The sequence below is a fragment of the Parasteatoda tepidariorum genome, chromosome 10 (genome assembly GCF_043381705.1).
Source record: "Parasteatoda tepidariorum isolate YZ-2023 chromosome 10, CAS_Ptep_4.0, whole genome shotgun sequence".
NCBI classification, from domain to species: domain Eukaryota; kingdom Metazoa; phylum Arthropoda; class Arachnida; order Araneae; family Theridiidae; genus Parasteatoda; species Parasteatoda tepidariorum.
Window position 1 is genome coordinate 2738369 of NC_092213.1, and position 12506 is coordinate 2750874.

Genomic DNA, 12506 nt, shown 5'->3' on the forward strand with positions numbered 1-12506 from the left:
ATATGTATATATATATACATTTTAGTGTAAACAAAATAGCCATTTTTTAATAAATGCATTTTTATCAATAAAAAATATAAATTTAGAAAAAAAAAAAAAAGAATAAGGAAGTACAACAGAAAATATAGGATGGCATGGAAAAAGGGGGTACATAAATTGAAATAGGAAGGAAGTAATAGTTTAGAAAATTATTTGCTTAACGGTTGAAAAAAAGAATAGCTTTTTGAATGGCATTCCAATCCACTTTTTTTATAAATAAAATTTCTTGTATAGTTATTTATTGTTGGAATAATTCTCCATAATTATTTTTAAGTATCCCCAATCATCCCTCTGGAAAAACTACGAAATTTCTACAAAATTATTAGTTAGGTAACTGTTTTACAAGCAAATATGATATTCTGCTATTAAAATATTTCAATTGCCCCATATCACTCATACAGGGGATTCTGGCGGTACATGAATTTATGTGTGAAGCATTACCTTCTTCTTCTTCAAAGGCGCGACAGTCAGATGTGGATCCTTGTCTTCTTTTACCAGTTCATAATTTTAAGATCTTGCAAAAGGCAATCAATAGGACGCAATCCTCCACAAACATTATATGGTTCGTCCATAAAATCATTTTGACTCTTCTTCCATTGTGACGAGATGTACTGCCCACTTTATATTTTAACGAATTTCACAATCATCTCGAAAAGCTATGAATTATTTCTTCTATGACACTTTTTAAATACTTCGAGTATTTTCCTTCCAAAGTATTTTCTCTTATCCAGCATTTCCTTACCTTTCTGCGTCCGTGGCATAAGTTAGTAAAAGGAAAGAGTTGCCCAATTGCTTCACTTATGTTTATCAATCACATATTTGAATTTGTTTTGCCATTGTTGATGTAAGGCAAGGAGTGCGGTGTTTAAAGCTGATGAATTTTTTGTATACTTTTTATACTGTGTGTAATTCGGAAGAAGATTATTTCTATTAGATCAAGAGCTGCAATTTTCAGTAGTTTCTATCGAAGTACTAAGGATCTTTATCGAATTTCACATCATCTACATAAAGTAGATATCATAATATAAGTTATTCATAATGAATCTATAATTATGAATAATATTATAATGACGAAATTTGGTGTGGTTGCAATTGTATGGTATAATTGAAGATTATGATAAAATCAGGATCAGTATAAAAATAAACTGTTTATTTAGTAACAGTCGTAGAGCTCGAGATACAAAATTAAAGAATATTTTATGCAAAAGACTTTTTAAATGAAATAATAAATTTTATATAATTTTATATAAATTATAATAAATTTCATATAAATTATAATAAATTTTACATAATTTCATAAAATCTTATAAAATTTTATGACAGTAAAGACAGGTTAAGGTAGATAAATCCCCTATGACTAGTCTAATCAAAAGCCAAATTATAAGTGATTGAATTGTTGCAAACAGACTGTTAGGAGCATGGGAAGAGATCCATGGTCGTCGATTTATCTAAAGATAAATAGCCAAAACAAAGCCAACATCTAGTCAGCATTAAATTTGAAAAATAATTTGGGAAAAGCTGATCACCAAAAAGACTGTGAGAATTAGTATAACCCTGTAACTAAAACATTTTCGCGGTAAGAAATGAAGAGTCATAAATAGATTTTGCTTTCGATTGAGTCGCGACAGTGAATGAGTGAGCCTTACATTGGCTTTGAAATAAAAAGTTAGCCGTTACATTGTTTGTTAAGAAAAGAAAAAAATATTTTATATGCGCTTTTTATAAACCGTAATAAAAATTAAATAATTGGTTTAATTTAATAAAATTCGGTTAAGAATGATTTTAAAAAATACGTTTAAGAAATTAAAGAAAAGGCTAGGAAATATGTAATGCCTGTTGTCGCATCACAGATATTATTTCCACTTATTAAAAAGTATGCAGTAGTCACGTCTAGTTCATATTTGCATAAAGGATTCTAAAGGGTATGAATATGGCTATTTTCCACTTCAAACAAATTTTCTGGCATTGAATGTGTATAAACAATCATTTAATTTACTCCAAATTTGTGAAATCTGGAAATTGGGGCATTTTAAACCGTCTTCGTGCTTTGTTTGATACCATGGTAAGCAGTATTTCAACCAGTATCAAACAAATATAATTTTTTTAGATTTAAATGCTATTCAAACTTGGACGGATTAAGTTTATTTTGATGAATTATTTATCCATTCGCGTGTAATATTTTCAAACGCTTATTTGCATTTGAGCTTTAGTGCTTTGGCTCAGATGGGTCACTAGTATTTCTTCCATATATTTCTTTTTCTGACTCTCTAATTACGCGTAAAATAAATTTTGGTTCTTTTAAATTATAAAAAAAATCTAATTGTTGCTGAAAAAAACTATTAGATTATAGGAATTATATTTGCAATAAAATATAAAATAGAAAAAAATATTTTGAAATTTTTTTCATTCATATTCACAAATTTATCACTCAATAATTTTGTACGTAAAAGAAATTTCAATATTGAATGACTGTTTCTCTTAAATCTAAATGACTGCAAATTTGAAGCATTATTGTTTGGAAGTGAGCGGCGTCTGGAAGATTTTATCCTTAATGCAGAAAAAGACACCGATGTTTCATGTTGAAACTCATAACCTTAAATTATTAAAATACTAAATATAATATTTTTGACCTAAATTTATACGAAATAATAAAAAAGGGTTTGAAAAATGTGTTTAAAAAAATTCTACGTCAAAGGATTATAAAATCTGCTATTTTTAAACTACTTTTTAAAAAAGTTAATAAATTCTTAGCTAGCAAATTTTTCATGTTTAAAATGAAATGTAATAATACTTTTGGAAGAAGAAAAATATTTGTATATTGCTTCCATAAAGTAAATACATTTTCCGTAACATTTTCAAGACAAAGCAATTTAATTCAGTCCCAAGGCATCCTAAGAGATATGCATGGGACTAGCAGTAGCAACGATGTAAAAGTTGACTAAAATGTAAATAGAGTTTTGTAAATAGTGTATAAACTTCCGATGACCAGGAAAATTGGCGCCAATGAATCAAAATTGACACCTCCTGTTGCCTATTGCAACCAGTGCATAGTTAATGAGACTTCAAAAAAGCTAATTTATAAAATAAAAAAAAACATTGAAATCGATTTTTCAAGGCAAATGATTATTAAAATGTGTGGTCCAGTTTAGTTGCAAAAATAACTAAGGATAGAAGTACTTTAAATTCATTCTATTTCAACGAGAACAAAAAAAAAAGCTATTTCAATTACAAATCTTAAGAAAATAACTCCGTATTTGATATATAGTTTTTTTTGTTTGTCAAAACGCCGTGTTGTTTGGCACCCTATTTTAGTTTTGTGGAAAATGGCATCTTGCACAATTTTATTGTTGTTTCTACAATAAACAAATCATATATCAAGAAACGAAAACAACACCTCTTTATGTATCGATCCAAATTAAAAGGCATCTCTTGTAATTGGTTCATTTTATTATGGTACTTGTAAAACAGGCGAAGGGGGGTTTGTGAGGGAGTGCCTTTTCGAAAAGACAGCGCCCCTGCACTCATCATTGTAGAAGCTGCTCAAGGACACGCGATTCCGGGGAAATTGTTTTCGCCGTAATTAACGGCAGTTGTGAGCAACAACCATTAGACGCGGCTATTCGTTTGGAGCTCTGTAGTTTAACACGCAATGGTTGTCTATAATTAAATGACCAAAGAACCAATGGAATGTCTGTCACACTAAATATTCTTCTTTCTTTTGAGGCTCGTTAAATTACTATTTCGTCTGTTTGGAATTTTACGCAACTATTGTCTGGAAGTTTAAAAATTATAAGTACTGGATACCACAAAAAATGTAATTTAACTCAACACTTTCTTCAATTTAATATCAACATTTTTATTTTATCACAAGAAAAGGTATGATGCAATTATGTGGGAAACAACAATTCTTCTAAACATGTACTGTTTGCAAAGTTTGAGCTATTCTGATTCTATTTTTAGGTTTTCTATTTAGACAACGGGAATAGGTTTTAGAGATGCAGCTCATTTTTTTTCCTGATGTCTTGGATTTGTAATTTTGTATTTAGACAACAAGAATAAGTTTTAGAAATGCAGCCCATTTTCTTCCATTTCTTGGTTTCGTCATTTTCCATTGAGACAGCGGGAATAGGTTTTCGAGATGCAATTCGTTTTCCTCGATTTCTTAATTTTGCAATTTTTCATTTCAACTGCAGGAATAGGTTTCCATTTTATTTTACCAACATTAAAATGCGAATCCATGTCTGATGAGTGGGTTTCAATATTCAGCACTGTAACTTTATAGTTTTGAATCTAACTCGCAAGACAAGGGAAGCTCTATATCAAGCATTGCAACAAACTCAATAACTACACCACATTTGCGTTACATAGAGTAGAAAACAACGAATGCCTTCTATAGCTTTCCCTGACAGAGGAATTCTAACCCATAAATCATCCATTGGAGATAACTTTACTTCAACACTGGGGTCGGTGTGAGCTAGAAGCCATCACTAGTATTTGAATCTCATTAGAAGGGAAGCTCTCTGTTCCTTGAGCCACCTCATCATGAAGTTGAATATACTCATTTCACAAGAATAGGTTTAATAGTTTCACAATCTTTTCTTTTTACGAGAAGTTTTTTGAAGTTAAAATTCCATATCCTTAAATCCATAATTTTCCAAACATTGGAAAGGGATATTAAGATCAAAACCATTGTAATCCACCAATAACTAATCTTGAACCCAATCCAGAAGACAAAGATATTCCTAGATAAAATAGTGGAAAAAATTTGCCTTCGTGGAAGACATTTTGATGGAACTAACCGTTACCATTCGCGTTATACGGAAAGGAAAACCACCGAAATCTCTCACGGTTAGCCTGATGGCAAGGGGACTCTAATCTATGATACGTCTACCATTGAGGATATTTTACACCAGCACTGTGGTCTGTGTGGAATTATCATCGGGCAGCCATCACTGGAATTCGAACACGGATCACCTCATTGGAAGCGAGCGCTCTATCCACCGAACCACCACAGCTCACACTATTATTTTAATTATTATTAGAGACATGTTTCGAAACAACCTATCATTCCTTACGTCGCAAAGCAATTGTTAAAAAAAAACAATATAGTGCCAACAGATATTTTAATAACAATAGAAAAATAGGGTACTTATCCATTTCGCCTACGCAAGTAAATTCGGCTATTTCATTCATTTATTTTTTTAAGCTTTTTGATTTCATTTTTGATTTTTATTTACTTAATTATTAAATAAATAAATTAAAACACATATGAATTTGTCCTTTTTTTTTATTGCCGACTTTATCGCATTCGCCGGCAAAAAGGATAAGCACCAAAAATATCGATTGTTCCACAGCAAAAAGTTACAACTTATTTTTCAAAATACGCCATCACTGATCAGTTATAAAAGCGATGCAAAATCCATCTTTAAATACTAACTTGAAACATAAAAATCAATAATATATCATGCTCTATATTGCTTGAAAAAAAATAGAAATTGAATTTAAAATAAACAAAACTCATATTGTTAATTGTAACGTCAACAGTTGGAATAATTTGAAAAAGAAAAAAATATATAAATAATCATTTTACTTATTGAGATCGCTTTTTCTTCCTTCCTATAATTTTAACTCTTTTTTCCCCTACTCGTTGTTTTAAATGCGCGATAAATTTATTATGGAGATGATGCAACATTTATAGAAATTGCTTTCATTTATTTCCATTTTCTATTTTTACAACTTTATTTATGCCGTTAGAAATCAAATGTTTTCTCGAGCAGTTGTAATAAAAAAAAATAATCCTATGGATAAATTAATAGGAGGCGATCAAAAATTAAAATTTGAAATATGAAATTACATTGAATCTGTATTTCCTTTTCCGTGTATTTTTCGGTTTCCCCTTTTGGTTGTTTTGTGCGTGATAAATCTTTTGAGAAGGCAAAGCAACATTTACAGAAGTTTCAGACAAGTTCTTTTCACATTTTCAGCCTTAGGGATTTTATTCTGTTTAAAGTGACTGGGGTGAAAGGGAGGAGGAAGTTCTAAAAAGAAAAATTGTTAGAAAATTAAACAAGCTGTACATTTTTTTTTTTATTGTCTTACTTTATTTTCCACTGGTTCAAGTGTGATTGAGAGTTTTTTCTTGTTATTTCATTCATTTTTATTGTATTAGCCCGAACCACTAGCTTAATAAACGTTTTTTTTTTCTTTTTGCTTTTTTTTTCAGTTTTTTTTNTTTTTTTGCAATTTCTTCAGAAATCGGATTTTCTGGTTGGCAATTGAATTAATTTAAATAAAATTTGACGAAATAATAGCTTTTAAAAGAAAAAAAACAACATTTGAAACCTGGAGTTTTGTCTCTTTTTTTACAGTTACATGAATATCCTTACCCTGTAGAGTATTATTCTTGTTTGGTTCAAAATAGGGTAGAAAATATTCTACCTAAATTTAAAGTCACAAAAATTTCATTAAAATTAATAACCAATAGACATGAATACTGAAATTTCTACAACCTTAAAAAATATCGTTGTAACTGTTTCTTATTATAAATTTCTTTTTTTTATATTTTAATTTGAAATTTTACAGTTTTCGATAATATGTTGAAAAAAATTGTCACTTAATGAAGGGTACATTGGATGATGATGAGCAGATGGACAACCCCTATTTTGAAATGGAGTCGTCGAGATCGAAAGATTAAGTCTTAACAATGTACATTAAACTTGAAATTAACCCATTACTTCACATTTCCTAAATTCTAGAGGGCTGAGCTCTAGTGATATCCAAATAAAATTTTATTATAATTCTTTTTAAATATTCATTTTTTGGTGTTTAAAAGTCAAAAATTTAGTTGCCTTATTGCAACCATCTTAGATAAGGGCAGGGATAGCCTGGTTGGTAGGGCACAGGGCCCATGTACAAGAGGTCGTGGGTTCGATCCGCACCGGCCAAAGATTGCCCGTAAAGTAAGTGATGACTGATGCACATTAAATCTGTCGAGTCGCAAAGTCCTCCATGTTCCCATAACCTGTGGGGTACTGATCCAGAAGTTTCCTTGTTCAAAATTTACAAGGCTACGGTGTTGAACATTATTAAAAAAAGAGTTAATAACTGTTAATTTAAAATATTTGAACATTTTTACGTCCATTACATTACCGTCCGTTACATTAGTTATGTGGGACTCTTCCCTCCTCATAACCTTCTTACAAAAGGATCATGAATTTGAATTCTCCGTCGAGCTAACGGAAGAAGTCTTTCGTGGTTTTCCTCTCCATGGAGTGCAAATCCGGGTTAGTTCGATCAGAAAGTTCTCCACGAATGCTAGCTTGTCCGAGTACTTGATCCGAGAGTTCCTTGATTTTTGTGTTGGGTTTAAAATGACAAGGCTATGGATTTGATAATTAATTGTCTTAAACTCAGAATTGGGTCGACTGTTCAACGCAGATTAAAAAATATAAAAATTATTGGAACTATATTTAAGAAAAGGCTCTCAAACCATTGAAGATCTTAGTACGATTTAAATCTGATCATTAGATCAAAAGTTATTTAAGGTGATTCATTATTTACTTATTTTGCATGTTGTACTACATAACTCTATTTGAAAATAAGTAACCAGAGGTTTAAAACAGGTTCAAATTCAATTGAATGCTGAAAAACAAATGGCATTTTTTTTGAAAAAAATAATAAAAAACCGACAATGATCAATACAAACAATTTATAATTTGAATCGTATAATTACCCTAAACATAAAAAATCTTAAAGCCAAATTTTAATTCTGATATCATATTATCTTTCTATAAAATTTCCCAATAAGTATAATTTGAAATGACAAATGGGAACCATTTAGATAATTGGTACAATTTGTACTCATAAGATGCGTAACATAGATAATGATTTATTAGTCCCACTGCACCTCATTTCTAACAAACAAAAGAACTCATTATTTGAAATCAATTATCTTAACTTACTCATCTTCGAAATATTTATTTTTCTTCTCAGAGCAATTTGGATTTGACCTTCTAACGTAACTACTAGTAGTAAAGTTGATGGCGATAGATGCTATGAAACTCTTTCAGTTATTTTCGACTTAATTTTATTATAATTGCTCCTTCAGTTTTTTGTTTTTATTTTACTTTGATGTTTTCATAATATTGAATCTTAAGCATATGAATGATGATCGTATTTAAGTAAGTAAGCGGTGTAATTAATAATACGAATAATATATTGTTGGAAAGAATAACTGAAATCACTAGCAGTTTATCTAATTACATGCATAAAGCGTGAAAAAGTAATTAATTTGCACAGCTCACATCTAAAAGAAATAAGTATTGAAATAATATTGAAAAGAAGAAATAGTTCTATTCATTGATAACATATTAAAAGCGAATCAAAATAACTAATGAAAAACTTTTATTTCAAAATTAACAAAAATTTAAAATGTGTTCATATTATTGAATTAGCAACTAAGTTCTCATAATTTTTTTTAATTTCAACATACCACATGCTTTTAAATGCTATGGGTATAATGTTTAGAATCATTAAAACGAGCTTATTTTGTTGTCTCAGAATAATTTTTTTTCGTTCGTGATAATTTATGTTAATTTTCAGATCATTAAGGCGGAATATTAGATTGAGAAAAATTATCAATTGTGATATTTTTTTTCTTTTTCTTTTAATCAATATTCTAAGACAGAAAAGGCTGCTCGTGATATTTGTGCTAAGCATTAAGATCTAAAAAACCGCTCTAGATTGGGATACAAGTTTGAAAATAGAATTGTTTACTCAAGGAAGCACTTTCTTCCAGTTGAGCTCAATAAACCAGTCCTCCCCTCACAACATTAGACTTAAACAAATATATATATATATATANCTGTCTGGGAAACATCACTGAGCATGATCCGAAGATATGCCATCACAATTTTGATCCCCTGCAGAGTGCATAGCTCTCCCCCTTTGGTAGCCCCATGGCCTGTGCCTGTGCGTGAACTAATGCTCTTCATTGTAGAACAGTTTGATTAGGACCGATATTGCACATTCTTGGCCCCTTCGTAGCCTAATTAAAGTGGTTACCCTCTCACTGATTGCAGTCAGTGATACTTGACTTCGATGATCCATTGGGAACCATATCTAACGCGCCACTGTGGGAGTATAAAATTTTGAAGTAGTATTCATATTATTTTCATATTATATTCTTATTATTTACTCAGCATATATCTTTTCTGACAAATTTTTATATAATTTCCAGGTAATTACAAAACTCGTGAATGACATATGATAAAATTAAATATGACACATTTTCATAAAAAAGCATTAATTTATCCAATACTATTTTTTTCATCACTTTTTTACTGTGTCGAAACAATTTACATTTTTGAATGGACACACTTAAATATATGGTAGGATATTAAAATGAGTTAACTTTTTTAGCGCCTGTTGAATTTAAATAGAATGCCTTTTTGAATTTACTAAATGAGAACATTTTGTTTGAATTTCACCATTAAGTTAGTCAATCTATCTCTTATAAGTGGGTATTACTATTTTGTCAAGTATCAATCATGACAACATAGTTTTTTTATGAAATTAACATTTCGTATGAACTTTTGAAGTCATTTTTTATGTTGAATGCAATAAAGAGTATTTTAAACTTTTCTTTTAGATCCAGGTTTGAAATCTGTATGGCTAATAAGAAGCCTATGAAGAAGTGTTTTCTTATTAAACAGATATTGGCAATAAATTTTTTTTCATCACTAAAACTGTGTGCTTCCTCAAGAAACATTAGCTTTCTAATTTCCTTACGTACGCAATTATTTTAAGAATAACCCTTTGTAAAAAAAACAAGAAAAGAAAGAATTATAAAATAGAACTATATTTTAGGTAACTCAGCACATTTTTTTTCTCATTATAATTCTAATCACAATTTTAACAAAGCATGCATTTTACCTATTTTCAGTTCAACGGCATTATCGTTTACTAACGAGATGTGCACGCATTTTGAAAGAACAAAGAGTCGGTATCATAAGAGGAATAAGAAATTAGATTTATCTGATTCAGAGCTAGTATGCAAATTTCAAAATATCGTGCAAAAAGACATGTTCAATAATTCATTTAAATAATGAACGTGTCTTATTATATGCAGCGAGAAAATGAGGGTTATTATGTTAACAAAGATTATATTATTTTTGCATTAAAATATAGTTGAAATAAAATAAATATACGAGAACAATACAGTTCTAAAAATATTTATAATTAAGTAGGAGGATCGGTCACTGCTAGCTACTCTCTCGTCATTAGTTCTCACTCATTATTTGCTTTTTTGTAAGAAACGATATTTTTCACAAAAGCAAAAAATAATCTGTTAAAAACTGCAATTACTGTAATTTATTGATAACAACAATTTGTTAATATGTTAATCTTAACGATATGAACAATTTCCTGGATTTTAAAAATAATCCTATGTACTCGAAAAAATTAAACTAGGAAATACATATTGTGTTACTCAATAAAAAAATAAATTAGAAGTAGTTTTACTCGTAAACGAGACTTGTGTCATTTGAATAGTTCAAATAAAAAACAATTCTCAATCACTCTTTAATTAAGTTATTTATTTTTTTTAAAAAATTCATTGTCATTATCAAGACCTGTCAACATCCTTTTCTCTCCATTTCTCTTTGTTATATTCGACATCATCAACTCTAGAGTGAACTTATAAAATAAAGAATTCAAGAGAGATAAATAAATTTCCCTACAACAATGAATAAAAAAATTGCAAAAAAAAGCTCTTAAAATTTCAAAAATTTACGAATAAATTGAGACTTCAAAAAAAAAAAGTTAAATAAAGGAAAACTCGAGTTAATTTCACGTATGAAAATAACACTATCATCACACCAAATTTTTACGTTGTAGTTAAAATTTCGTAAACTGTAAAGCGTCCTTCGTGGTATTTTTACAGTGAGTAATTTTCAAACGGATCTGTAAAAATTAAACATTTCTTATTCTATCATACTTCTTGAACTTTTTTAAACCCCTTCTTAATTTGAAGTGTCTAAGTCTTATACCTTTTGCGCAGAAAATAAAATGTTACGTAATACTTTGTAAAAGAATGAGAAAATAATGGTATAAAAAGGCACTTAAACTATACTTACTTTCGTGCAATTAAGAATTTCGACAAAAAAAATTCGCAGTAAGTTCATAAATAAAAATAGCCCTTTCGTGAATATTAAGTCAAAGAATATAGAAAGCAGAAAAATGTACAGCTCTTCGAATACGTGACTAAGGCGGGGAACTGGTACACTATAACAGAAAAACAACTTACAGGATGAGCAGCAGATTCAGAAAAGCATCATTTGAACTAAGAACCAGCGAAAACGCGAAAGAAGCAAAGTGAGAGAGTCACCGGTTGTTGGACAAATCTGCATACATGGCCTCCATTGAGAATAGAAACCCGAGCATTCACAATGGCTTTAACTATTGAGCCATCACAGATTAACAAATCATTTTTTATTTAAAAGTTTCTTTTCACTTTGAATTAAAGTTATCTTTAAATGAATAAACCTACCCTTCCTTCCCCAGGGACGAAGGTTCCACACTTCTGGCAGAAGTTCTTGCCGCAGTCTCCGCACATTTTGTTCGTTTCGGTGGCTAAATCAACCAACTGACACAGTGGACACAGCAACTGCGGGCAAATGTCGGTCTCGTCTTTCGCTCTGGAAAAACAATACATTTTTAATCAATCAAAGTTACAATATTATTATAATAAGTTATTTAAAAAACTATATAAACTTTTTTGACTCAAACAAATTTTTAAATGAATATACTTAGGGATACTGCACATTCTCTAAAATATAAAAATGCACAAATGTAGAAAACATGGAAAAAATTACAGAACAAAGAAAAAAGGGGAAAAAAAGAAAAATAATAAGAAACCGGGGAAAAAATCGGTAAAAAGGAAGAAAAAAAATAAAAGTCCGGAAAATAAAAGATATAAGGGCAATTCCATATGTGACGGAATGACATTTTGACTTGCATGATAACAATTAATTGAAGTTTCTATGCATCTAATTTCAAATAAACATGATTTTTTCTCATGAATATCATTATTAATGGTATAATGTGATTCATAAACTAAAAATAAAGAATTTTGTATTTTTTTTATTTTTAATTTTATGAACTTTTTACTTGTGTGACGGAATGACATTTTGGCAACCAAGCTTTCGGCATGCCGCTTAGAACTGGTAGTTTCTGTGAATTTTGCAACTATTATTTTCCTGAACTATTTTTTACTTTTAGTATAATGCGTAAGCAATGTAAATTGTGAATTTGGAAAATTAACCTCAGGTTGGCTAGCAGTTATTAACATCTATTTGCTGTGACGGAATGACCGTGACGGAATGACAAAAAGTTTAGTGGAAGAAAGTCTTCATTTAAAAAATGTTTTATTAATATGTAAATGATAAACAGAATGTAACAGATAAACA

The 12506-nt window shown here is 29.8% G+C and overlaps 1 protein-coding gene across 11 annotated transcripts in view; it reads right to left on the minus strand.

Annotated features, from left to right (window-relative positions):
• The window catches only part of LOC107436973 (uncharacterized), a 264017-nt gene that overhangs the window by 189900 nt on the left and 61611 nt on the right, over positions 1–12506 (minus strand). For all 11 annotated transcript variants that reach the window (XR_011637864.1, XR_011637865.1, XR_006225062.2 and 8 more), the window contains exon 2: positions 11588–11735. Coding sequence is in view for 3 of the 11 variants with exons in the window: in XM_043041297.2 (XP_042897231.1) it covers positions 11588–11735 (148 nt within the window). In the remaining 8 variants the exon portion in view is untranslated. The remainder of the gene's footprint in view (positions 1–11587; positions 11736–12506) is intronic.